The sequence below is a fragment of the Scleropages formosus genome, chromosome 4, assembly GCF_900964775.1.
Source record: "Scleropages formosus chromosome 4, fSclFor1.1, whole genome shotgun sequence".
Lineage (NCBI taxonomy): Eukaryota > Metazoa > Chordata > Actinopteri > Osteoglossiformes > Osteoglossidae > Scleropages > Scleropages formosus.
In genome coordinates, this window is record NC_041809.1 from 28,324,093 (window position 1) to 28,350,752 (window position 26,660).

General features: G+C 43.3%; 1 protein-coding gene across 15 annotated transcripts in view; it reads left to right on the plus strand.

Moving 5' to 3' along the window:
* Positions 1–26,660, plus strand: part of LOC108934193 (protocadherin alpha-C2-like) — a 163,281-nt gene that overhangs the window by 76,678 nt on the left and 59,943 nt on the right. For 10 of the 15 annotated variants that reach the window (XM_018751730.2, XM_018751727.2, XM_029251191.1 and 7 more), the window contains exon 2: positions 2,163–3,640. The exons of 1 other annotated variant lie outside the window; for it this stretch is intronic. In XM_018751730.2, the coding sequence (XP_018607246.2) occupies positions 2,163–2,204 (42 nt within the window). In that variant the 3' untranslated portion in view covers positions 2,205–3,640. Of the gene's footprint in view, positions 1–627; positions 711–2,162; positions 3,641–10,113; positions 12,837–14,146; positions 16,871–26,660 lie in introns of those variants that run through there. 4 more of the 15 variants (XM_018751735.2, XM_029251192.1, XM_018751723.2 and 1 more) reach the window with 3 other exon arrangements.

Here is a 26,660-nt window from a genome sequence, read left to right on the forward strand (position 1 = left end):
GAGTGGTCTGCCTACATAATGAGAATAAGCTATTGTTCATCCTTTCTCCATGGACTGATAGTGTTCTGTGTGTTTTATGTTGTGGCTGTTGTATCTAACATTGTGGGAAGGAAGCTGTAATCTGGGGCATTACAGTGAATATTTTCTTAAGTACCTCAGTTATTTTAAGATGCTATATTAATCCCTTATGCATAGAAATGCCTTTAAACTGGATCATGATTGTGATTGTTTACTGTATGTAAACTAACAAATAAAATTTTTTTTAGGTTGTCTGTAAATCTAACAGTGTACTTTTAATTGTATCTATGAGAAATATTTCTTCTTTCTCAAAGCAGGTTGAAATTTCATGTATAACCAAATATTTGTAAAAATGAATTATTTCAGGAGATTCTGACCTGCAGTTTATTCTGTGGGCAAAACAGCATGCCTAATTTTCTGGTCTTTGTTATAAGATGTTGATTTCTTTCATGGCTGTAGTACCCAGACTAGAACCTAGATAACCAGAGATGTTAGGGGAGGGGGGGGTTGCTGATCTGTTTGGACTGTGCAAGTGCAGGCCTCTGTTTGGATGAATACTACTCTATTTAATATGTTCCCCCTCCCCCTCCCCCTCTCTCGTTGTTTCAGAAGCAGAAGGCAGATCTGTAACCATGGCATCAAGGCGCAGCTTCTATTCAGAACTGAAGCACACACGCACACATGCACTCATACCCACCTCATCATGCCTGTGTTAAAGCAATTTATTAAAATATTCAGCACTGTCTTATACCTTCAAAAATATTTTAAAATATATAATTTCAAAACACATATAGCATTGAGCTTTGTGTACAGTGATTGCCATTGCAGTGTTTACCCTTTCAGGATGTTTTTTTTGGCTCTGGATGTGGGTGACTGAAAGCGTGACTAGCCTTGTTGCTTTACTGACCCTCATCAAGCATCATTTGAGGGAGAAAGCGTGTGAAAGTAGAGTACACCTACAACACACAGACATGCACAATAACCTTTTCATAACCATGTTGCCATACATATCGTGTACATAGACATATACACACATTGCCATTGTCGCACTGTGATACGCCAAAATGCACGCTCTGAAATTCTCACAGCCATGCTCTAATACACAGTGCAGACAGAGACAGTAGGTCATGCGGAAGGACTGCAGTGGGTGTGGTGTGGGATGGATTGCTTGTGTTCACAGAACACAGTCCCAGCTGTAGAGACAGACTGCCCCCACAGGGTGATGCCTTGTTAATACTGTTTATCATTTTTGTACTTCACTGGAACTTCAGTTACATGGTAAATAACTATGATGTTGTTTTACTGTAGTCAGCTACTATGTAAACAACTGCTGTTTCCTCAGGTCCAATGTGTCTGAGTCTCCCAGTGTCTATGTGTTTGTGTTCTCACATGACTGTATTTGTGTCCAGTATGTTTGTGTGGTTAGAACAATGTGCCGTTGAACAGTTTCTGTCACAAAAGTGGTTTTATAGAACTCTAGACTGTGTGGATGTTGCAGGTCTGCTTATCTTATGGTCCAGTGTATACACTGGAAGTGTAGTTTATGGAGTGAAGGCCGGGTACTTAATTATTGGTCTATTTAACTGGATGGAGACCTAATTTCCTGGACTGTGGCCTGATTACCTCATTGAAAGCCTTTTTAGTTAAATGGAGGCTTCATAGGTGCAGTGAAGGCCTGACTGGTAAAACTGGTAAAACAGAGCTCTGTTTAACAAGACTGAAGTCTTTGTTCTGAAGTATAAGAGCCATTTGTAATTCTGCCATTGTACGATCATAATAGTACACGCATTATTAGTAGCGTTAAGCAAAAATGACTAAACAACAGATTTGTAATGAGACTAGAGTACAACAGGATATTCAGCACATGGTATAAATAAGTTAAACTATCCGCTCAAATGAGCCCAGCTCCATATATTAGTTGAAGGCAACAATAAATACTGAGCTTATTTGGTTGAGCCAGTTGAGTCTGGTAATCAGAAGCTGAGTTGTATACATCTATTTGCACTTAAGCAAAAGAAACAAAGAAAAATATTAATGCCTGTATTGTAAACACAAAATTGTTTTCTGCTCAGCAGTATTACTGTGAACGAGAATTTAATAGCATTGGATATGACATTATATGTTTTTTTGTTTTTTTTTTCCAGAATCTTTCTCTGCACCGTTTGCAGCAAAAAGACATGATATAATTTGCATGATAGTCCCAGATCCATCAAAGGGCCACTGTTGCTGCCATCGCCCCTACTGGAGACCCACTGCTTCGCACTGTGTCTGGGTTCTTTAGTGTACTCATAAGCTGTATGTTCCCTGCACTACATTTGGTATGTTCTGTCACGTTGTTTGTATTATCCTGCTTTCATATTTGGTGTTATCAGCAGAAGTCCAAAATAATTATGTTGCAATATAAAATCCAAATGTTACCATGTAAAGGAAATATTTAAAAAAGTTGACCATTAAGATGTAATTTTGTCAGTATATTGTACAATCTGCATTGATGCTTTTCAACATCTTGAAAAGAGCTACCCCCACTGCACGTGGTGTAGAACCTGTAGTACATTAAGGTTACTTTGAACAAATGTTTGCCAGCTAAATAATGTTTTGCATTTTTGTTAATTAGAAAAAGCACCTTTCCCAAGAGTGCAAAAGCATGGCCACCTTTTTAACTTGAATGTACAACTTTTTTGTCACAAGGTGAATTAGCTTGCCATTGTATATTTTGTTGGCATAAGACAAGGCATTTTCCTATGCAACATGTTTAAGTAACAGTGCAGTACATTAGAACTGATGTTTTAATTATTCTTTAGGTTGGTAAAAATAATAAAAAACGTTTTAGTTATTCAGGAAGTTTATATTGAAGTTTGCATAAATTTATCAAACTAACACTTTGGATTTTATATTTCAAGTACATTTACATATCTGTATTATAAAGATAATGTCTAATTTCTTTTAAATGTATTTTTTTCCTGTGTTTACCTTGCAAAAGCTTTGTACCATTGCTTGTTAAAGGTGCTTTGCTAAATAAGATTGATGTTTATAATGTCCACTGAATTCTGTGTCCTTTAGTAACCACACCAACTTGGATACTGGCATGTTTTTATTAATTTATTGAAAGGGCACCTAATTTGTTAAGTACCTGAACGTAATATTGATGTTACGTAGTAGTGAACTGTGCTATATTCCCTTACTCAATTTAGAGGATGGGTAGTATTGGTTATGTTGCAGTAGTAATGTTTAGGGGCAATACTTGTACATTTCCCAGTATTTGCTCCTATAGTGTTGCTTCGTGCTCCTGCAATGGCTGTGCACTGGCCTCACACATTGCCATCTGGCTGTTAGCGATCCCTGCTCCTTATATTAAGAGCTGTGGCTTTTCCTGGTTGAGAAAGAACAAGTATGCATGTTTCTTACCTGCTCCCAAATTAATTTTACTTTTATATTCTCTCGACGTAGAGAGACTAATGATTTGATCTTCAAAAGAGACCATACGGCAGTGGGATCATCATCAAGGCCATATGGCAGTGTGGAAAGATTCAAGGCCAGCTATTTCTGCCCAGGCAAAGGTGCATGCTGTGTCAGTAAATAATTAATCATTATATCAAATGAAATAAACACAACTTATGATTAACATGTCTGTTGATGTGTGTGTTTGTGTAAAGAGGGTATGAAAACAGTACTGTGTCTTTTGTAGTTGTAGAAATTGAAGGACATGTGTGCCTTTATGTTTGGCACAAACATGATTACTTCTATGACAGCAGTAATTATAGAACCTGAAGGACAGTTTTATGCGTGAACATTTCTATGTACTGTATGTATATATGTATGTATGTATGTATGCATACTTGTATATGTATAAACTCATTCACTGTCATTAACTGCTTGTCCAAGTCAGGATCGCAGTGGTTCAGGACCTATTCCACAAACACAGGAAAGAAGGATACTCAGGGTACACCATGGACAGGACACCAGTCCATTACAGGATTGCAGACATACACTCATTTACAGACTAAGGGTAATTCAGAGTCACCAGCCATCCTGAAATGCATGTCTTAGGACTGTGGAAGGAAATTGTGCACATGGAGGAAACCCTCACGAAAACAGGGAACACATCCAAACCCCACACAGAATGAATCAGATTTGGACACTTCACTCAAACTCCCCAGGTACTGTTAGGCAGCAGTGCTACCTGCTGCACCACCCTGTGTGTGAATACTCTAATACTCATTCCTTCAGTAACAGTAGGCAGGGGGAGTGCTGAAATCCCGATTTTAATGTTCTCACCTGTGATACATTTTGTCTTCAGTAAGAACCGAGAATAAACTATTTCACTTTCCTTTAAAGCTGAAAAAAATATTTTCACAGTGCTTTCAATTCTTTGAGAGCAGTTAATGAAACACTTACTATATTTAGATTTCTCAGCTGACTCAAGTTATTACTGTTCCCAGAATATTCATATACAAGAATGTATCTCGAAGACATGCTGCTTATTTCCCTATACAAGAATAAAGTGTGAACGCCTTGTTCTCTTTGCAGAAGCTGGACAAATTAATTATTAGGATATACCACTAATACATATCATGACATACCTCCAAAACAACGTAATCCTATATTGCTTGTTCAAGAACCTTAATAAAAAGGATCAATGTCACCAATGACAGAAAATAAAGACCTGAAAAACCAGTGCTGAATATTCTGGCTGTGCCTTCTTGTCGCCATGGTTACTTCACACTGCCTGAAGAGTGTGTGCGCTTGCCTGGATGTGTGATTATGTAAAGGGCTGGGTAACATCATGAAATTCTGATCAGACAGAGATGCTGTTAGGAGATTTCAGGTCACAAACTTTCATAATACAAGCTGAATGTTCTGTTTTCTGCTAATGACACATGTTTACATTACTATAGATGCTCACCTTGCAACCACATATTTATATTCTTGCAGTCACATATTTCCAATAAAATTTGCTGCCACTCCTCAGTATACTCTTCTACATTATGCTGCTCAGAGTGTCAAATAACTGAGGCATTAAAAAGTGTATTTTCCCATCCTATTTTTCTTTATCTTTGCAGATTTTTGCCATTAAATTTGATCAGATCTTTTTTTCAGTTCTAGTAGTACAGGAATGGAGTCTGACAGAAAAAGTGATACCAGGACTGTTTTATGCAATTTTCTTGGAGTGGAAGATACTTAAATGTTAAATTAAATAATTGGTGTGAAAAAGTAATTGCCTCTTTAACGTGCCTAATTTGAATGAATCAGGCCTGATTTTGGGCAGGCCTGTTCAGTATAATCTTAAACTACTTAAACCATTGCCACAAAAAGTTAAGTTGACAAAACAGACAGAGGGACACATAATCCCATGGTGAAAGGAAATTTCTGTGGCCCTCTGGGAAAAAGTTGCTGAAGTCTGTCAGTCTGGGCATTATTACACAGCTATTTCTAAGGCTCTGAGCATCAATTAAACCATGATGAGAGTCATATTCATCAAATGGAGAAAGTCTGTAACAGTGCTGATTCTGCCTAGGAGGGCTTTCCCTACTGGGTGGTGGTGCAGCGAGTAGCACTGTTGTCTCATAGTACCTGGGTGGTATGAGAGGATGTGGATTTGATTCCCTGCTCAGTCTTTGGAGTGTTTATGTGTTCTGCCTGCATTTGCATGGAATTCCTGCAGGTGCTGCAGTTTCCTCTCACAGTCCAAGGATATGTTTCAAGTAAATTTGTTGGCAGTAAAACTGCCCATAGTTTGAGTGTGAGAGTTTGTGTCACTGCTGTAGATAAGTGACTAACTATAGTTAATATCTCACACTGTAAGTCACCTTGGGTGAAAAAATTAATTATGTAGTTTTCACTGGAGAAAACTGTCTGCTAAATTAATAAATGCAAAAATTGCTCCATAAGCATTATTCAGGCAACAGTAGTCAGGGGATTACAGCCTTCTCGCTGCTCAACTCAAGTTTCTCTTTATTATTAACCAAGAAGACACTACAGGAATTGAAAAGGCTCAAACCACTCTTTACTAAAAGGAACATGAAAGCTCATCCTCATTCACTACACCTCAACCAGACCAGCTGCACTCTTCCACATCTACCCACTTGGTGGTCCTACGCATGAAAGGTAAAGCATGGAGGTTTTCGGTTCTGCCTCCATTGTGGTGGAACGACCTCCCCCCCTCGCTCAAAACTGCTGAATCTTTGTCCACATTAAAAAAGATGATAAATGTAATGATGTAAATAGGTGGCACAGTGATAAGTGCTGCTGTCTCTCAGTGCTTGGGTGGTGTGAGAGTACATGGGTTCAATCCCCACTCAGTGTGTGTGGAGTTTGCATGTTCTCCCTGTGTCTGTGTGGATTTCCACCAGGTGCTCTGATTTCCTCCCACAGTCCAAAGACATGCTGTTCAGGTTCCCCCCCATAGTGTGTGTGTGACAGAGAGAGTGTGTGTTTCACTAATGTATGGATGAGTGACCCATTGTGAGTAGTGTATCTAGCAGTGCAAGTCACCTTGGTGAATAAGGTGTATGGGCTGATAACACTACATGGAGTTCATTGGAAGTTGCTTTGGAGAAAAGTATCTGCTAAATAAATAAATGTAGAAAGCACCTGACTGTCACTTAAGCTGTCTGGAAGAATCTTTTGATGACTGATAAATCTAAAGTAGAACTTTTTGGACAATATGGGTATCATTATATCTGGCAAAAACCAAACATAGTAGTTTAGGATAAAATCTTCTTCCAAATCTTAAGCATGATGGTGGCAGTATAATGGTCTGGAAATGTTTTCCTGTTACAAGACCTGCTGTCATTGAAGGTCCCCAAAATTCCTCTTTGTATCATCCTCTTTCTATTGAGGCCATTATGCTGCAAGACAATGATCTTAAAATGTGCAAACAAGTCAACATCAGCATGGCTGAAAATTAAGCTATGTAATGGCCTAGTTAAAGACTTCAGCTGAATACAATTAAGATGTTGTCAAGACCTGAAACCAACTATTCCTACTGGAAAACCTGCAAATGCTAAAACCTGCTTAGCTAAAGCTGTTATCCATAACGGAGTGGGCTGCTATTTTTCCACCACTGAGACCCTGGTCATCAACTATAGGAAGTGTTTAGCTGCAGTAATTGCAGGTTAGTGCATCAAATATTGATTGCTGGGGAATTTTACTTTTTCGTATTCATTTTGCCCATGTCATTATCTTCCACATCAAGGAACTGAAAAAGAATACTGGGGTTCACTTTTTCCTTTCTGGAGCTCCATTCATATGCCTGTTGAACTGACAAAAAACTGGTCAAATTTAATGACAAAAGCTGAAAAAAATGAAGAACTGCGAATGGGGAAAAATACTTTTTCTACACCACTATGACATTGAATCAGCTACTGTTAAGTGCATAGGGCAGTAAAGTCTTTTCATTTAAAGGTCTTATTCTGTGAAATATTCTGCTCATGTTGGGAATCAGATACTTACACTCTGATTGTTAATCTTGGCTAAAAATATTACTTGAGCTCAGTTTTACCAAGTGTTCTACACCCACATCAGCCAGATTGGTCTGTGACCAAGACTCTTATACATTGTACAAGCAACTGTGTTTATACAGCATTTTTTTAAGGGGCTTCCTTAAATGTCCTCATGAAGGGGTCAGAGGTTCTCAGATGTCCCTAACAAGCAGTTTAGATTTTTATGTTTTTGATTCCATTAGGAAAAGTTACAGTACAACTCAATGACCAGTTGTTTGTTACTGCATTCTATAAATTAAGTTGACTGCAAGGAGCAGGAGCACTACTATTACTGACTTTAAAATCTAGCTATATTGAAACACTGTAATTGTTTCTCTTAAAAAAAATTATCATGGCAAAGAGACACATTGTTATTGTAAATGCTATTAAAGATTATATTCTGTCAAAGCAGGATGAAGTTGCCGCTCCTTAATCTAATCCACAGATTAGTTGCTTTAGCTTCCCTGAGCTCCTTACTGACATCCTAGGAGGAAATCCACTGGTGGACACAAAGCAGTCTGTAAGTGGGGTGGAGACTCTCACAATTCAGTTTCTCACATGCTTACACTGAAACTCTCTTTGACAAGTGCACACATCCCTAACACACCTATTTAGAAACATGCTCTTGCTGATAGTCATATACATTTTTGCACTGACAAAGCAGCACTCTTCCCAAAACATGATTAGACAAAGTTACTGAGAACATATTTCTGATAACATATTTATACACACACACACATTTTCTGAACCGCTTGTCCCATACGGGGTCGCGGGGAACCGGAGCCTACCCGGTAACACAAGGCGTAAGGCCGGAGGGGGAGGGGACACACCCAGGACAGGACGCCAGTCCGTCGCAAGGCACTCCAAGCGGGACTCGAACCCCAGACCCACCAGAAAGCAGGACCGTGGTCCAATCCACTGCGCCACCGCACCCCCCATATTTATTCATTTAGCTGAATATTTTCTCGAAAGCAGTGCAGAACTCATTATAAACACAAGTGTATTTCACAAATTTTAGATACAGACAGCTGGCAAATCACAGTCAGTTTGTCCAATACTGCTGTTTTTGGCAGCACACATTACGCTAGTCGCTGCCTATAGAAATGAATTTCAAAGAAAGTATAAAAGTGATCATGACAGATGATGTTATGTAATTGTGCAGAGTGGTTAGGAGATTAAGACAAGTGGGTCTGAAAGGTATTTTGAGACACAATAAATATTGAAAAGGACTCAGTTTTCAGAAAGAGATGGAGCTCATTCCGCTACATCAATGCCAAAATTACAAACTTTCAGTTTTGTACCTCTTGTATGTGGGACCACCAAGGAGCCAGAAGAGGAGGACTGAAGCAATGTTGTTGCCTGTAGGGAATGATCAGGGCCTGTAGATCCTTATCAGGGTCGCTGATCCTTAAACTAGTAGGCTGTAACAGAATTTGATAGAGGCAGCTAAAGGAAGCCCATCATGTCATTATCTGTCATTGTGTCATGAGAGAGATGATCAGGGGAGATACATTGAATGCTTTCACAAGTCAAACAGCACTTGTGCTGTGGCATTCTGATGCAGCTGGAAAATCTTGATGGCAGATCAATGATCATAATTAATGATCATTATTAACGATGGTTGAAATTAAGTAACACAAATCATTATTCCAACAAGTGGAAAAATATATTTTCATCCAATAACCATATATTAGGATGTTAGAATTTATGAATACGTAACCTTTTTCTGTATATTACTTGAGTCAAGGTAATTTGACTCTTATTTGCTAAAGTACTGTAAAAAAATACATCATATATTAATTTATTCATCCATTCATTCATCCATTTTCAATAGCTGCTTGTCCAGTACAAGGTCACAGTTGTCTGGAACCTTTCCTGGAATTATAGGACATAATCCAGTGTGGGCCACATCAATTCATCACATCGTACACTTTTTGTAAGCCAGTTTAATGTTTGTTCAAGGAAAGATCCCAGTTAGATAGTTTATTATATTACAGCATCATTTGTGAAATTTTTTTTAATTTAAAAGTTCTATGTCTAATTATATTATAAGCAGGTAATTACTGCTACATTTGTAATACTTCGTAAGAATTAAGAATTTAATTAATTACTATCACTTTGAATGAATTTTGACACTGTGTATCATACCACTACTGGTGGCTGCCTATTATATCCGTTGGGCCTCAATACAGTTGTGTCATGTATATTTCAACTGCTATTATTGTGTTTTAGAATTATTTTTATAAATGTCACTGGGCCACTGCAGCAGTACACACGCTGAGCACTGATGATATCACCTCGACTGGTGATGAAACGGTTGCAGTCTGAATGTCAAGATGGAACACCTGGACATCTGGACAGAGAAATTCCAAATACATCCATATATTTAAAACAAGGGCAGAAAGTAAAAAAAAAGGTTTCTCAGGTATGACCGTGTAGCACTGGATAGCATGGCTCAAAACGCTCCAGAAACCAGAATTCATTTGAATTTTCTCACCGTTAGCCACTAAGTGTCGCTCGTTGTTCACAAGATCATTTTCAGAAATCACCCCGCCTCTAACTGAAGAAGACGTGCTATTGTGCTGTGGGCCAGCATTTTTATGAGCTACTTCGAGTGAGGTTTGATTATTGGTCATTAGCTGAATATATAAAATCCAGTGAGCGGGGTCGTACTTGTTTCAGAAGTAAATCATCTTTTTACAAATATGCTGCAGGCAAGACGTGCATTCGTTGAATTGTTGAATTCAAATTTTTCATATATTTTTTACTGAAAATACAGGATGTTCTTTGTAACGACAAGGGTGGTTTCGGGTCTTCTCCTTGTCCGATTTCGCATTGTCCACTGGAAACATTAACGTTATGAATGTAAGTCATTATTTTGGATTATTTCTGCCTGCAAACGGAGGAATGCTGGGTTTTTCAAAGGAGAAAACGAGGGAGGTTGGTTTTCTGTTGGTGCTGTTCTCATGGCTCAGTGATCAGGCTTCAGGACAGATCGTCTACTCGCTGACGGAGGAGGTAAAACTAGGGACGCCTGTGGGAAACATAGCCAAAGATGTCAACCTTGTTATCAAAGAACTTGGTGCCCGTGGCTTTCAGATTGTTTCTGGGCCAAACAAGCACTACTTTGGCGTTAATTCGGATACCGGGTTTTTGTACGTGAAGGAACGAGTGGATAGAGAGGAGCTTTGCCCGGACTCCGCCGCTTGCTCAGTGCATTTAGAAGCAGTGGTGAACAGACCACTGCAGTTGTACAGGGTGAAAATCAATGTTCTGGATATTAATGATAATTCACCAGTATTTCCAGTTTCTCATATGGCGCTCAACATAACCGAGGTTACTGTTTCTGGTGGAACTCGATTTCCTGTTGAAAGCGCATATGATGCCGACGTGGGATCAAATTCCCTAAGAACATATAAACTCTCCCACAATGAGTATTTTGCTATAGAATTACAGACGAACACCGATAAGACATTATCGCCGGAACTAGTACTACAAAAGGTTCTAGATCGAGAGAAAGAAGCCACAATTGCGCTTGAACTCACGGCTATAGATGGGGGTACACCGCCAAGGTCGGGAACATTAACTATAATCATTAATGTTTTGGACGCGAATGACAATGCTCCTGTTTTTAACCAATCGGTTTACAAAGTGTCTGTTGTCGAAAATGTACCTTTCGGCACCGTCATAACTCAGCTCCATGCGACCGACTTGGACGAAGGCTTAAATGGAGATGTTTTATATTCTTTCAGCAACCGTAACCCACAAAATATCTTCGATACTTTTGAAATTGATCCACGTACGGGTGAAGTAATGGTTAAAGGAAGAGTTGATTACGAAGAATATAGAATATTTGAGATTCGTGTCCAAGCAGCAGACAGGGGAAGCATGCCTACTACCGGACATTGCAAGCTCTTGGTGGAGGTTCTTGACGTGAACGACAATCCTCCGGAGATAACAGTAACATCTCTCTTGAGCCCAGTGAAGGAAGATGCCGGTAAGGGCACCGTGGTAGCACTGATGACCGTTTCAGACAAGGATCGAGGAACGAACGGAGCGGTTCGTTGCCAGCTGTTGAGTAGAAGTCCATTCAAGCTACAGTCATCTTACCAAAACTATTATTCATTAATATTAGATGGCACGCTAGACCGAGAGAAAGATTCGTTTTTCAATGTTACTCTTCTCGTAGAAGATGAAGGAACTCCTCCACTCTCTACCACTCGTGTAATTATGGTGCAGGTGTCGGACGTGAACGATAATGCGCCCCGTTTCCCAGAATCCGAAGTGCATGTGTATCTAAAAGAGAACAGCCCTGTCGGCGGTCATATATACACAGTGTCGGCTGCAGACCCCGATTTGAATGAGAACTCCCAGGTGAATTATGCTTTACCTCAAGTAACAGTCAACGGTGCTCTTTTAACGTCTTTATTTAATGTAAATTCCTTAACCGGGGCAATACACAGCATGCAGTCTTTTGATTACGAGAAAGTAAAAACCTTCCAGTTTCAAGTTCAGGCCACGGACTCTGGAGTTCCTCCACTGAGCAGCAACGTGACTGTGAACGTTTTTATCCTGGATGAGAATGACAACAGTCCTGGGATTCTGCCGCCCTATTCTGACCAGGGCTCCGTCAATAGCGAGAACATTCCCTACTCTGCCGAAGCGGGATACTTTGTGGCCAAGGTCAGGGCTGTAGACGCCGACTCTGGATATAATGCTCTACTGTCTTATCACATCGCCGAGCCCAAGGGAAGCAACCTGTTCAGAATCGGAACGAGCAACGGGGAGATACGGACTAAGAGACGAATGAGTGACAATGACTTGAAAACTCACCCGCTGCTCATCCTGGTTTCTGATAACGGAGAACCTTCACTGTCAGCGACCGTGTCAATAGACGTTGTGGTTGTGGAAAGTAAGAGTGAAATGCAGACTCCGTTCAGACCAGTGCCGAGCAAAGAGGAGAGCTTTTCCGATTTAAACTTGTATTTGCTCATCGCCATCGTGTCGGTGTCGCTCATATTTTTACTGGGTCTCATCACTTTGGTGGCAGTAAAGTGCCACAGGACAGACGGCAGTTTGAGTCGGTACAGCGCTCCAGTCATCACCACACACCCTGACGGGAGCTGGTCTTACTCCAAATCCACCCAGCAGTACGACGTGTGTTTTAGCTCAGACACGCTGAAGAGTGATGTGGTGGTTTTGCCAACGCCTTTCCCACCTGCGGAGGCGGAACTGATCAGTATTAATGGAGCTGATTCTTTAAACAGAAAAGTGGCCTTATCTGGAACTACAGAAGACGCTTTAAAGAGGAAACCTATAGTATCACCCAGGACTGAGGTAAGCACGACCATTTGTGCATATCACTCAGTTAAGTCGTTGTTTTTGTAACAGTTTTATCTAAAGCATCCAACATTATTAAGCAAATTAGCACAATACCTTGCTCGATGGTCATTGTACAGTCACAGGGAACCGACTTTGAACTAATATTGCTCTGGTTTCAGTTACCAGTTCTTAACCGCAATAACACTGTTATGCGTTTTTAATAATTTTGCAGTGCAACTCTGCTGACACGAACGCACACACACACACACACACACACACACACACATTTACATTTGCATTCATTCATTTAGCAGACGCTTTTGTCCAAAGCGACGTCCATCTCAGCTAAAGTACAATTTATGCATTTATGCACACACATACACTCAGAAAAAGTCTAATCACCAAAAGTTTTTGATTGTATTACTTGTTACAATACATCATAATGTATTTTAAATCGGTACTTAACAAGAAAAAAACAAAATAATGTCGAGATGGTCGAAATAGTTTGAATTTGTGCATCTCAATTCGTCATCCCACGGTGCACAACACATTACCAGAGTTTTTGCCACTTTCCGAATTATCTTAATAAACACGTTCACCTTAATGTTTAAAACTTTACAAAGTTTTAAAATGATAATTTAAACCCGTTTAAAATGTTTACATTTAAAATCTGTTCTTACACATCTAAATTACTTGATCGTGTGAAATCGTAGGCGTATCCTCATGTTCGTGCAGACCTGTGTATAACTTCATTGCGTTCTATTGCTGATATTTTTCATTTTTCGTTCCCCCAACAGCCGACAAGTTGTTACGTCACTGTTTTAAACACGTATAAACGGCTTGAAGCGTTCTTATTGACAGCTGCATGCTGAGGGGACCGTGGGTCCACTGACCAGCATTTTGACGCTGTCCATGGTCCTGAATAGTTTTCGGTTTACTCTACTGTGTTGATGAACAGCCGCCCCCCTCTTTGCCGTCATTCTATTGTTGCTTGTGTTCTATTTAGTCAAAACGTGACACTGATTATTTAAGGTAATGTAATGAAATTATGTCGTGGTCAACATGAATACATAACAGCACGTCTGAAGTACTCTGTTTCAGGAATTCCAACTGTTCTTATATTTCAGTTCGGGTCTGTTAGTAATATTATATATCATGTTAAGGTTTTCTATAAGAAGTTGTCCAAGTCCTAGCCCCAGCCTCAAGCTGCTGCTATGGTTTCAAACTATTGAATTTATCCTAAGAGGTGCATTAGGACTCAGAACTGTAGCATGTACTGTTTGGGAGAGAAACTTAAATGTTACGATTACTTCTGTATTGTACTTTAGGATACCATTTGGTAATGCAGTTGTTATTGTTGTTGACAGGTATAGCTTTTTGAATTTAAATTCTAAAAACAAACACGACTCTGTTATACATTATTTCCACACGGTGTCACTGTCTACCCGTATGACTGCAAACATCGACGGGCGCGGACTCCTGTGAATTACCGCAGGGTTCTCTCTGGTCTTCGCAAATGAAATTGCAGGAAGATGTGGTGCTGGTTGTCGGGACTATGTTTGCTTTTTTTTAAAATAGCAAGGTTGTTGATTATGTCTTCAGTTATATGAGCCTCTAGTTGAACATCACTGCACAGTTGAGCGCCGTTTAAAAACGACCTGGTAGCGATGACTTTGCGGGAGAGAAGAATATACATACGGACAACGGGACTGCTATTGCTTTTGCTTTGTTTGCGGGATGTGATGTCTGAACAAATTGTCTACTCAGTTTTCGAAGAGGTAAGCCAGGGCACAATCGTAGGAAATATAGCGAAGGATTTGAATCTTAAAGTGCCCGAGCTGGAGCTGCGCATGCTTCAGATTATCTCGGGATCCTCTAAAAAGTATTTTGATGTAAATTCCAAAACGGGTATGCTCTTGGTGAATGAAAGAATTGACAGGGAGGCGCTATGTTTAAACAGTCATTCATGCTCGGTAGAACTGGAAATAATTTTACATTATCCTTTGAACGTGTATAGACTTGAAATAAATATATTAGACATAAATGACAATACTCCAGCTTTTACAGAGAAATCAGCAAACATTAGGATCGCTGAATCTACTATGACAGGAACAAAATTCCCTCTGCTTAATGCAGTTGATCCGGACGTGGGGAGCAACTCTGTAAAAAACTACAAGCTCAGTTCAAACGAATATTTTTCGATCGACGTAAATACTGATGGAGCTCTTGTATCTGCCGAGTTAGTCCTAAATAAAGCTTTAGATCGAGAGAAACAGCCTGTAATTCATCTCCTACTGACGGCTGTTGATGGTGGGAAACCTCCCAGGTCAGGGACGTTACAGATCTTTGTCAATGTGCTTGATGCCAATGACAACGCTCCGGCATTTGAGAATGCTGTGTACAAGGTAAGCGTGGCCGAAAACGTCATGATAGGGGCAACTATAATAAAGCTAAATGCAACAGATCCTGATGAGGACATTAATGGCCAAGTTGTATATTCATTTAGTAGCGAAGGAGCAAAGGACATTCTGAATAAATTTGCAATAAATCCAAATACTGGTGAGATAACAGTTACTGACAATTTGAATTATGAAGAAAGCAGCGTCTATGAAATTAGAATTGAAGCGCGAGACAAAGGCCATACGCCCCTGGCTTCCCACTGCAAAGTATTGGTGAAAATTATAGACATAAATGATAATGCTCCGGAAATCAAAATGACGTCCCTTTACGAGACCGTCAAAGAGGATGCAACACCTGGCACTGTCGTTGCACTGATTACAGTTTCAGACAAGGATGACGCAAGAAATGCAGTCGTACATTGTTATATTTCCGGAATCGCTCCTTTTTTATTGGAGAAGTCATACAGAAACTACTATTCTTTAAAACTAGGATCAACTCTAGATAGAGAGAAAACTTCTCAGTACAACGTCACTATTACAGCTACTGATGAGGGAAGCCCTCCTCTGTCCAGCACCAGCGTCATAACCGTTCATGTTTCTGATGTGAACGACAACGCTCCTCGATTCCCAGAACCGGTCATTAATGTGTATGTGAAGGAGAACAGTCAGATAGGGACCGTTATAAGTACTGTGTCTGCGACCGATCCAGACGAAAACGAAAACGCCCGTGTGTCATATACGTTGGTGGACAGCGGTTCCCTCAATGTGCCTTTTTCGACTTTAATTAACGTGAACTCTGCTAGCGGGGAAATACACAGCATGCGGTCTTACAATTACGAGGAAGTAAAAACCTTCCAGTTTCAAGTTCAGGCCACGGACTCTGGAGTTCCTCCACTGAGCAGCAACGTGACTGTGAACGTTTTTATCCTGGATGAGAATGACAACAGTCCTGGGGTTCTGCCGCCCTATTCTGACCAGGGCTCCGTCAATAGCGAGAACATTCCCTACTCTGCCGAAGCGGGATACTTCGTGGCCAAGATCAGGGCTGTAGACGCCGACTCTGGATATAATGCTCTACTGTCTTATCACATCGCCGAGCCCAAGGGAAGCAACCTGTTCAGAATCGGAACGAGCAACGGGGAGATACGGACTAAGAGACGAATGAGTGACAATGACTTGAAAACTCACCCGCTGCTCATCCTGGTTTCTGATAACGGAGAACCTTCACTGTCAGCGACCGTGTCAATAGACGTTGTGGTTGTGGAAAGTAAGGGTGAAATGCAGACTCCGTTCAGACCAGTGCCGAGCAAAGAGGAGAGCTTTTCCGATTTAAACTTGTATTTGCTCATCGCCATCGTGTCGGTGTCGCTCATATTTTTACTGGGTCTCATCACTTTGGTGGCAGTAAAGTGCCACAGGACAGACGGCAGTTTGAGTCGGTACAGCGCTCCAGTCATCACCACACACCCTGACGGGAGCTGGTCTTACTCCAAGTCCACCCAGCAGTACGACGTGTGTTTTAGCTCAGACACGCTGAAGAGTGATGTGGTGGTTTTGCCAACGCCTTTCCCACCTGCAGAGGCGGAACTGATCAGTATTAATGGAGGTGATTCCTTAAAACGGAACCAAACGTTACCCAAGAGTGAGAAGGTAAGATGGAATCGACACTTGTTTCGTAGTTTAAACTTCACATCTACTATGTGCTAGGTTTCTCTCCACTTGGTAAATAATTAAGCATAATTTGTTAGAATCAACATGTAAGTGTATTAATTTTAATTCATATAGCATGCGTAATGATGAACATCTAACACAGCTGAATTAAGTCTCGACGTCTGCAGCAGGTAATATCCAAAATCATCAAATTTTTTTCCGCTCCCTTTGCTATTAAAAAAAATAAGAAAATTTTTGTACATACTCTAATTTCATGAAATCGTTTAAGATTACGTGTTAGGTTATGTCTTGGGTTTCAGTACCTTCATAGTTTAAAAGCAGTCACTTTTTATTATATGGGAAATTCACTGCAAGAAGCAAACAGAAACTAATTTCATCAGATTTCGGAACCGATTTTGTCCTTGTCAGGAAATAACGTATTGTCACATCCCACGGGGTCACTGCCCCTCCTGGTCAGAGGCGGCGCCACTCAGTGCCGCTAGCTAACGCTCACCTATCACCTCACAGTCTCGTAGGACATGGAGGTATAAAAGGAGCCAGCGGAGCAGAACTAGTCGCGGATTCTTAATCAGCAGTTCTCTTGTGCTTCGTTGGCGATTGGTAGTCTCTTGTTCCCTCAGTTTGTTTTCTAGGTGTGCATGTTCCAGTCCCGAGTGCCCGTCCCGTCAGTTCCTGCCTCTTGTTCTTCAGTCCTGGTCCATCGTTCCTGTCCGGTATTTCGTCACGTCTCAGGGTTGCGGTCAGACTCACAGATTAGCGTTTCACTGTTCACCGTAGTTCCAACACCGTGTGTGTTTCCTGGTCTCGTGTTTCTTGTTTCACTCCCACCGAGTGTCTTACAATACTCACCGTACACGTCTAACCTCACACTGCACGTGAAGTCATTATATATTTCGTCTGTGTTTGGACGTAATAGCAACGCGCGTCCGTGTCGGACTCCCGTCCGGACGCTACAGAAGAATCCGCCTGCTAATATGACTTCAGCGGAATGGCGTGAGCTGGCGGATCTGACAGAGGCGAACCAAGAACGGCTCCTGGTTTGCGCAAACGCCGCTAGCCGCCTCACAGATCAGTTGGAGCAGTTGACACGACTCCTCAGTCACGGTGGGCGGGGCGCCGATCCGACCAGTTCGCAAACGCATGATGATTGGCGGACATGTCTTTTGATCGTCTTTATGCTTCCTCGGGTCCTCGCGCAGAGCCCACGAGCCCTGTGCAGACCAATGGGATCAGCGCTACTGAGCAGCTGTCCGTTCCCTTCCCGGAGGCTTTGCAAGGTAGTAGAGGTGAGAACCAGAATTACACAGAATACTCAATCTCCAGTCCAGCCTCTCTGTTCCCAGGGCCCTACTCTCCAGAGTCACCCCCTAGCCCAGACAGAAAGACAGAGAGACAGTTCTTCCCCAGCACCAAGAGTTTTCAGGTGCGTTCCAGGTCTCCAGTGGAGAAGACATCCAGCCCCCGATTGTCAAGACCACTCTCTCAGGAGTTCTCGCCGGATTACCGGAGCAACTCCGGGTCCAGCCGGACCCCGACGCCGCCAGGGCAGCAGGTGCCCTACAGCCCTGTGGACAGTGAGCCGGCTCAAGCACGCAACCTTGTCAGCTGTGCAGGGCTCGAAGAACAGTGCGTCAGACAGGGAATAATACGACTCAGTAACGGGCGTTTGACAGAGGAGGAAAGGAGGCGCCGTTTTCTGCAACGCTTGTGCTTTTACTGTGGAGCTGCGGATCACGTGCAGGTTTCCTGTCCAGTGCGGCCACCCCGTGGATCCCAACGGACCGACTTACTGGTGAGTGATGTATCTCTCCATACCTCCCTGTTGACATTACCAGTTACAGTATCCTGGGGTTTCCAGCAGCAGCAGACGGAAGCTATGGTAGACAGTGGCGCTGCAGGGAATTTCATGGATCATGATATGGCCGCGTCCTGGGGCTTGCCCTGTGCCCGATGCCCCAAACCCCTGGCTGTTAAAGCTATTGATGGCGCTCCAATCGGGTCGGGGCGTGTAGAGCAGCGCACAGAGCCCGTTACTATGCAGGTAGGGCCACTCCATAAGGAACAGATATGGTTCTATCTGATTAAGTCCCCTGATAACCCCATTATTTTGGGATATCCATGGTTATGCACCCATGACCCTATTATCTCTTGGAGGGAGGGGAAACTGCTGTCTTGGGGACAGCAGTGTCCCGAACACCTGGAGACATCTTGTAACTCCACATCCATAGAGAGCCCTAATGCAGATCTGCCCCTGCAGCTTCCAAGGGAGTATGCAGATCTAGTGGCGGTGTTTAGCAAACACAAGGCTGCAGAACTGCCTCCTCATAGACCTTGGGATTGTGCTATAGATCTTTTTTCGGGCACTACACCCCCTAGGGGGCGGGTATACCCTCTTTCTCAACCTGAACATCAGGCAATGGAGGCTTATATAACGGAGGCACTAGAAGCCGGATTCATCCGGCCGTCTACCTCTCCAGCTTCCGCTGGCTTTTTCTTTGTTGAGAAAAAGGACGGGGGTTTGCGCCCCTGTATTGATTATCGGGGGCTAAATGCCATTACTGTGAAGTACCCGCACCCCTTGCCTCTTATCACGTCGGCCCTCGAACAGGTTTCCGGTGCTACCATCTTTACTAAACTGGACCTTAGGAGCGCATATAACCTGATTCGCGTTAGGGAAGGGGATGAGTGGAAGACCGCCTTTAGCACCGCCCTCGGCCATTATGAGTACCTGGTCATGCCTTTTGGCCTGGCGAATGCACCTTCCGTATTCCAGGCTTTTGTTAATGAAGTACTCAGAGAACTAATTAATCGCTCAGTATTGGTGTATCTGGATGATATCCTGATCTTTTCTCGGTCCCGTGAGGAGCATATTGGACATGTCAGGGAGGTGTTGCAAAAGCTGGCAGCACATAAGCTGTACGTGAAAGGGGAGAAGTGCCAGTTCCATGTGCACTCTGTGGATTTCCTGGGGTACATCCTAACACCCAACGGGGTCACGATGGATCCACAGAAGGTCTCGGCAGTTCTGTCATGGCCCCAGCCAAAGACAGTAAAGGACCTGCAACGGTTCCTAGGTTTTGCGAATTTCTATAGGCGCTTCATAAGGAACTTCAGTTCCGTTGCAGCCCCGTTGACTGCTCTGTTAAAAGGAGCCCCTAGGCGCCTGACCTGGACTCCTGAGGCGAGTCAGGCCTTTGAAGACCTAAAGAAGCGTTTTACTTCTGCCCCAATCCTGAAGCACCCTGATCCCAAACTGCCCTTTATTGTGGAGGTTGATGCATCTGAGGCCGGGGTAGGGGCAGTGCTCTCACAGCGCCAGGGAAGTCCCCTGAAGCTCTATCCATGTGCGTATTTCTCACACAAGATGTCGCCTACTGAACAGAATTATGATGTAGGAAACAGGGAGCTCTTAGCCATAAAGATGGCCTTAGAAGAGTGGAGACATTGGTTAGAGGGGGCTACGCACCCATTCTTAGTGTTAACTGATCACCGGAACCTGGAGTATCTGCAGAAGGCAAAGAGGCTCAATTCCAGACAGGCGCGGTGGGCCATGTTCTTCACCAGGTTCCGTTTCACGGTGACCTATCGTCCTGGCTCCAAGAACGGCAAGGCCGATGCCCTGTCCCGTTTGTTCGAGGTATCGCCTCAGCTCTCCCCACCAGACACCATCTTGTCCCCGACGCAGTTTGTGGCTCCTATCCGTTGGGCTTTATTGGACGATATCCAAGCAGCCCAACGTCAAGAACCCGGTCCCAACGAGCAGCCCCAAGACAAAGAATACGTCCCGTCCACTGTTCGGTCCGAGCTCCTACACTGGGCCCATGATGGTCCAAGTACAGGACACCCAGGGGTCAACCGAACCTTGAAGCTTCTCGCTGAACGCTTCTGGTGGCCATCCATGAAACAGGACGTACGAGACTTCGTCCTTGCCTGCACCACATGTGCCCAGGCCAAGGTCCCACGGCAGCTGCCAGCAGGGCTTTTAGAGCCACTCCCGATTCCCAACCGTCCATGGTCCCATATAGCGGTGGACTTCCTTACTGATCTTCCGTGTTCTGATGGAAACACCACCATATTGGTCGTCATAGATCGCTTTTCCAAGGCCTGTCGACTGATTCCTCTGAAAGGTCTACCTACAGCCCTGGAGACCGCGGAACTGCTGTTCCAACATGTCTTCCGGCTGTATGGCCTGCCAGAGGATGTCGTCTCGGACAGGGGACCCCAGTTCACCTCAAGAGTCTGGACGGCCTTCTTTGCCCGCTTAGGAGTCTCAGTCAGCCTCTCCTCTGGTTATCATCCACAGTCTAATGGGCAAGTGGAACGCCTCAACCAGGAGGTTGGACGTTACCTGCGGAGTTACTGTGCTCAGAATCAAGCGGATTGGAGCAGATACCTCCCCTGGGCAGAGTACGCCCAGAACTCCCTGGTCCATTCGTCCACAAACTTAACTCCTTTCCAGTGTGTGCTCGGTTACCAGCCTCCGCTGTTCCCGTGGACGATGGAGACCAGTGGGTTGCCAGCTGTGGACGACTGGTACAAGAGGAGTGAGTCGGTGTGGGAATCCGCACATGTCCGTCTCCAGGAGGTGGTATCCCACCAAAAGGAGAAGGCCGACAAAAGGCGTAGGACTGTATTGTACCAGCCAGGGCAGAGAGTATGGTTGTCCACCCAGGATCTCAAACTGCATTTGCCCTCGAGGAAGCTTGCCCCCCGTTTCATCGGCCCCTTCAAGATCCTGAAGAGGATCAACCCGGTTTCTTACCGTCTTCAGTTGCCCTCGCATTATCGTATCTGTCCCACGTTTCATGTTTCGCGCCTCAAGCCCCATTGTGTTTCCGCCCTGCAGAGCCCAGCAGTTGCTCCACCTCCACCGTTGGATGTGGATGGTTCTCCTGCCTACTCCGTCAGGGCCCTCTTGGACTCCAAACGGAGACGGGGTACGCTGTACTATCTGGTCGACTGGGAGGGCTATGGGCCGGAGGAGCAGTCTTGGGTACCAGCACGGGACATCTTGGACCCAGCTCTTATTGAGGACTTCCATGAGTGTCATCCAGATCGGCCTGCTCCGCGACGGCGGGGGCGACCGCCTACCCGCCGGCGTTCTGCGGCTGGAGCCGCCCCTGGAGGGGGGGGTACTGTCACATCCCACGGGGTCACTGCCCCTCCTGGTCAGAGGCGGCGCCACTCAGTGCCGCTAGCTAACGCTCACCTATCACCTCACAGTCTCGTAGGACATGGAGGTATAAAAGGAGCCAGCGGAGCAGAACTAGTCGCGGATTCTTAATCAGCAGTTCTCTTGTGCTTCGTTGGCGATTGGTAGTCTCTTGTTCCCTCAGTTTGTTTTCTAGGTGTGCATGTTCCAGTCCCGAGTGCCCGTCCCGTCAGTTCCTGCCTCTTGTTCTTCAGTCCTGGTCCATCGTTCCTGTCCGGTATTTCGTCACGTCTCAGGGTTGCGGTCAGACTCACAGATTAGCGTTTCACTGTTCACCGTAGTTCCAACACCGTGTGTGTTTCCTGGTCTCGTGTTTCTTGTTTCACTCCCACCGAGTGTCTTACAATACTCACCGTACACGTCTAACCTCACACTGCACGTGAAGTCATTATATATTTCGTCTGTGTTTGGACGTAATAGCAACGCGCGTCCGTGTCGGACTCCCGTCCGGACGCTACACGTATTTTGACATTTGAAAATGTATGTTTTTCTCTTTTTTTTCACAACAAATCTTTAAGCCTGAATTATCCAAATATGGCACTTGAGTGTAATTAAAAGAGATTGGAATAAAACACTGGAACACTTGAAACAGTACAGCCGCGTATACAAGCCTTGTAGAGGAGACTAACATTTTATGTTTTAAATCTATACTACTTTCTTTTTACACTTCAAAAACATGTGTACTTCAACTTACAAATTACTTTTTTCTTTTAATTTTTTCGTACCTGAAGGTATCGGGTAACCCAGCCCAGAATGAATCAGCAAAGGAATGTGAAATTTGCAATGGTCATGTAATGTGGATGAGGCCAATTAATGTGAGGATTAACAAAAACTAAATATTATAAAGGGATATAACCGTGTTACCCATGTATATACATGCACATTCCTTGTGTCAAATGTATCATGACGTTAACACGTTACGCTAATTCTGTGCATCTGTTTAGGAACGAAATTCGGGATGCATTTTAAAATATCTCAGATAGTACAAAATATGTCCAGTGGAAATGTTGACACAGTGGGTAAAGCCGGGGACTCGCAGCTCCTAGGCTGTTTGGTGGGTGTGGATTATAATACACCTCAGGGTGTGTGGACTGTATTTCTCCCCATGTTGGCACCTTCAGACATGCATGCAAGAAGGCATTGGCAAGCCATTTTTTCGGTTTCCCTGTCTAGCCACGCAAGTGGTGTCCAGACGTGGTATACCAGTGGCCGATACTTCCACACGAAAACAGAATGTCTTTGACCGTACGATTTAATGTTAAAGCCTTTGTACAGTCTCAGTGGCTTACTGGTACTGCGATGCGCAGATCAGTCCTTCTCCTTTATGAAATCACAGGGTGTCGCTGTTGACCAGGGGTTTGTATTTTTATTCATCTTCTCTGAGCCCCTCCTTCCGTCTCATCACTGTCATTGAAAATAGAATGTGCTTTGTTGGGATGAAACGCGGTGCATTTTTTTGTAGAAAGCAACATCCGCTAATTCATGTAGTGTGCTCCGGTTTTCTGTTAAACGGACTATATGTATCAGTATTCTGTAATGTTACGATCCACTAAAAGTATAATATGGTCTGAGATGAGCGATGGGGAGCCCGGTGAGTGTTAGATATGCCGGACTGTTGTTTCTGGTATTGCTTTGTTTTAGACATTCGTCTTACGGCCAGATTGTCTATTCCGTCTCAGAGGAGGTGAACAGAGGAACCGTGGTTGGAAATATAGCAAAGGATCTGAGTTTAACTGTTCAAGAACTGGAGGCACGGATGTTTCAGATCGTATCCGGATCCAACAAGAAGTATTTTGAGGTAAATCTGAAAAGCGGAGTGCTGATTGTGAATGAGAGAATTGACCGAGAGGACTTGTGTATAAACGCACTGAAATGTTCTGTATTTTTAGAAGCAATTGCTCATAATCCTTTAAATCTTTATCGCATTGAAGTAAATGTATTGGACGTAAACGACAACGCACCATCATTCCCAGTCAAGACATTTGTATTAAATATAACGGAAGGCGCTGCTCTGGGAGACAGATTCCCTTTGCTTTTGGCGGACGATCCTGATGTTGGATCGAATTCAGTAAAAAGCTACAAACTCAGTCCAAATGAACATTTTGCTCTGGATGTGCAGGACGGTCGTGAACAGACTGCATTTATAGAATTAGTGTTGCAGAAAGGGTTAGACCGAGAGAAACAACCTGTGATAAAACTCCTATTAACTGCAGTTGATGGAGGAAAACCTCCCAGATCTGGGACTTTACAAATTACAGTGAACGTGATTGATGTGAACGATAACACTCCAGCTTTTTCCATGCCTCTGTACAAAGTTCGACTGAATGAGAATGTTCCGTACGGCACACCGGTAATAACACTAAATGCAACGGATCCAGATGAAGATATGAATAGTCGGATAATCTACAGCATATCTGAACATGGAAGTGCGGATATTATTGACACTTTCGCTATTGATTCTCAAACCGGAAAGATTAGTGTAAAAGGAAACATTGACTTTGAAGAAAATGCAGCATTTGAATTTCGAGTACAAGCTAGGGATCAAGGAATTCCTCCTCGCAATACTCAGTGTAAGGTTCTTATCGAAGTAATTGACTTGAATGATAATAATCCTGAAATTTCAATTACATCACTATTAAACACTGTAAAGGAAGACTCAGCAATCGGAACAGCAGTTGCTGTAATTGCAGTTTCTGACAAAGATTCGGGGAAAAATGGCATTGTTCGCTGTCACGTAACAACTCCTTTCAAACTGCAGTCATCCTTGAAAAATTATTATTCCTTAGTGACTGACGGGCCGCTGGACAGAGAGAGCTCATCTCAGTACAACGTCACTATTACAGCTACTGATGAGGGAACCCCTCCTCTGTCCAGCACCAGCGTCATAACCGTTCATGTTTCTGATGTGAACGACAACGCGCCGCGATTCCCAGAACCGGTCATTAATGTGTATGTGAAGGAGAACAGTCAGATAGGGACCGTTATAAGTACTGTGTCTGCGACTGATCCAGACGAAAACGAAAACTCCCGTGTGTCATATACCTTGGTGGACAGCGGTTCCCTCAATGTGCCTTTTTCGACTTTAATTAACGTGAACTCTGCTAGCGGGGAAATACACAGCATGCGGTCTTTTGATTATGAGGAAATAAAAACCTTCCAGTTTCAAGTTCAGTCCACGGACTCTGGAGTTCCTCCACTGAGCAGCAACGTGACTGTGAACGTTTTTATCCTGGATGAGAATGACAACAGTCCTGGGATTCTGCCGCCCTATTCTGACCAGGGCTCCGTCAGTAGCGAGAACATTCCCTACTCTGCCGAAGCGGGATACTTTGTGGCCAAGATCAGGGCTGTAGACGCCGACTCTGGATATAATGCTCTACTGTCTTATCACATCGCCGAGCCCAAGGGAAGCAACCTGTTCAGAATCGGAACGAGCAACGGGGAGATACGGACTAAGAGACGAATGAGTGACAATGACTTGAAAACTCACCCGCTGCTCATCCTGGTTTCTGATAATGGAGAACCTTCGCTGTCAGCGACCGTGTCAATAGACGTTGTGGTTGTGGAAAGTAAGAGTGAAATGCAGACTCCGTTCAGACCAGTGCCGAGCAAAGAGGAGAGCTTTTCCGATTTAAACTTGTATTTGCTCATCGCCATCGTGTCGGTGTCGCTCATATTTTTACTGGGTCTCATCACTTTGGTGGCAGTAAAGTGCCACAGGACAGACGGCAGTTTGAGTCGGTACAGCGCTCCAGTCATCACCACACACCCTGACGGGAGCTGGTCTTACTCCAAATCCACCCAGCAGTACGACGTGTGTTTTAGCTCAGACACGCTGAAGAGTGATGTGGTGGTTTTCCCGACGTCTTTCCCACCTGCGGAGGCGGAACTGATCAGTATTAATGGAGCTGATTCCTTAAAACGGAACCGAACGCTTCCCAAGAGCGAGAAGGTAAGATGGATTTGAGATTTGTTATTACTCGGTTACTGGTAATTCGTTCTGTTTCTGCAAATTATGCAGAAGGAAATAACGAACTACATTTTGGTACAATCATATCTGGAGATGTGTTAATTGTGTTTCATTGCAAATATTTATTTGATCGATTTTTCCATTGGAAGTAATTAAATGACATATGTGCCGGAATTGAAAATTCAAAGGGATTGTTATTGATATCACGGCCACTGATACTTTCGGAGAAGAAATGCAATGAACTTCAAATGACGATCAGAAAACTCAAAATGTAAACGAATCAGAATGCTCTAATTATTCTTCATTTTCGATAAAAGCTTTAATTTTATCGTACTTTTAAGACTACATGTGGGGAGAAGTTTTGGTTTTCAGCACGTATACCTTCGAACATGCTGCTGTTTATTTCATGCCTGTTTCAACGGTCATGTGAAATATAGTTGTACAATTTAGTCTAAATAGTGTAGATACAGAGATTTTGAAGCATTTCAGTTTCAGGTTGAAGTTTAATGAAGTGTTCCCAATATAAAAAGGTTTATATCTATCACTACTTCTTACTTGTGCAAGGCATCAGGTGGTCCTGCGAAAAG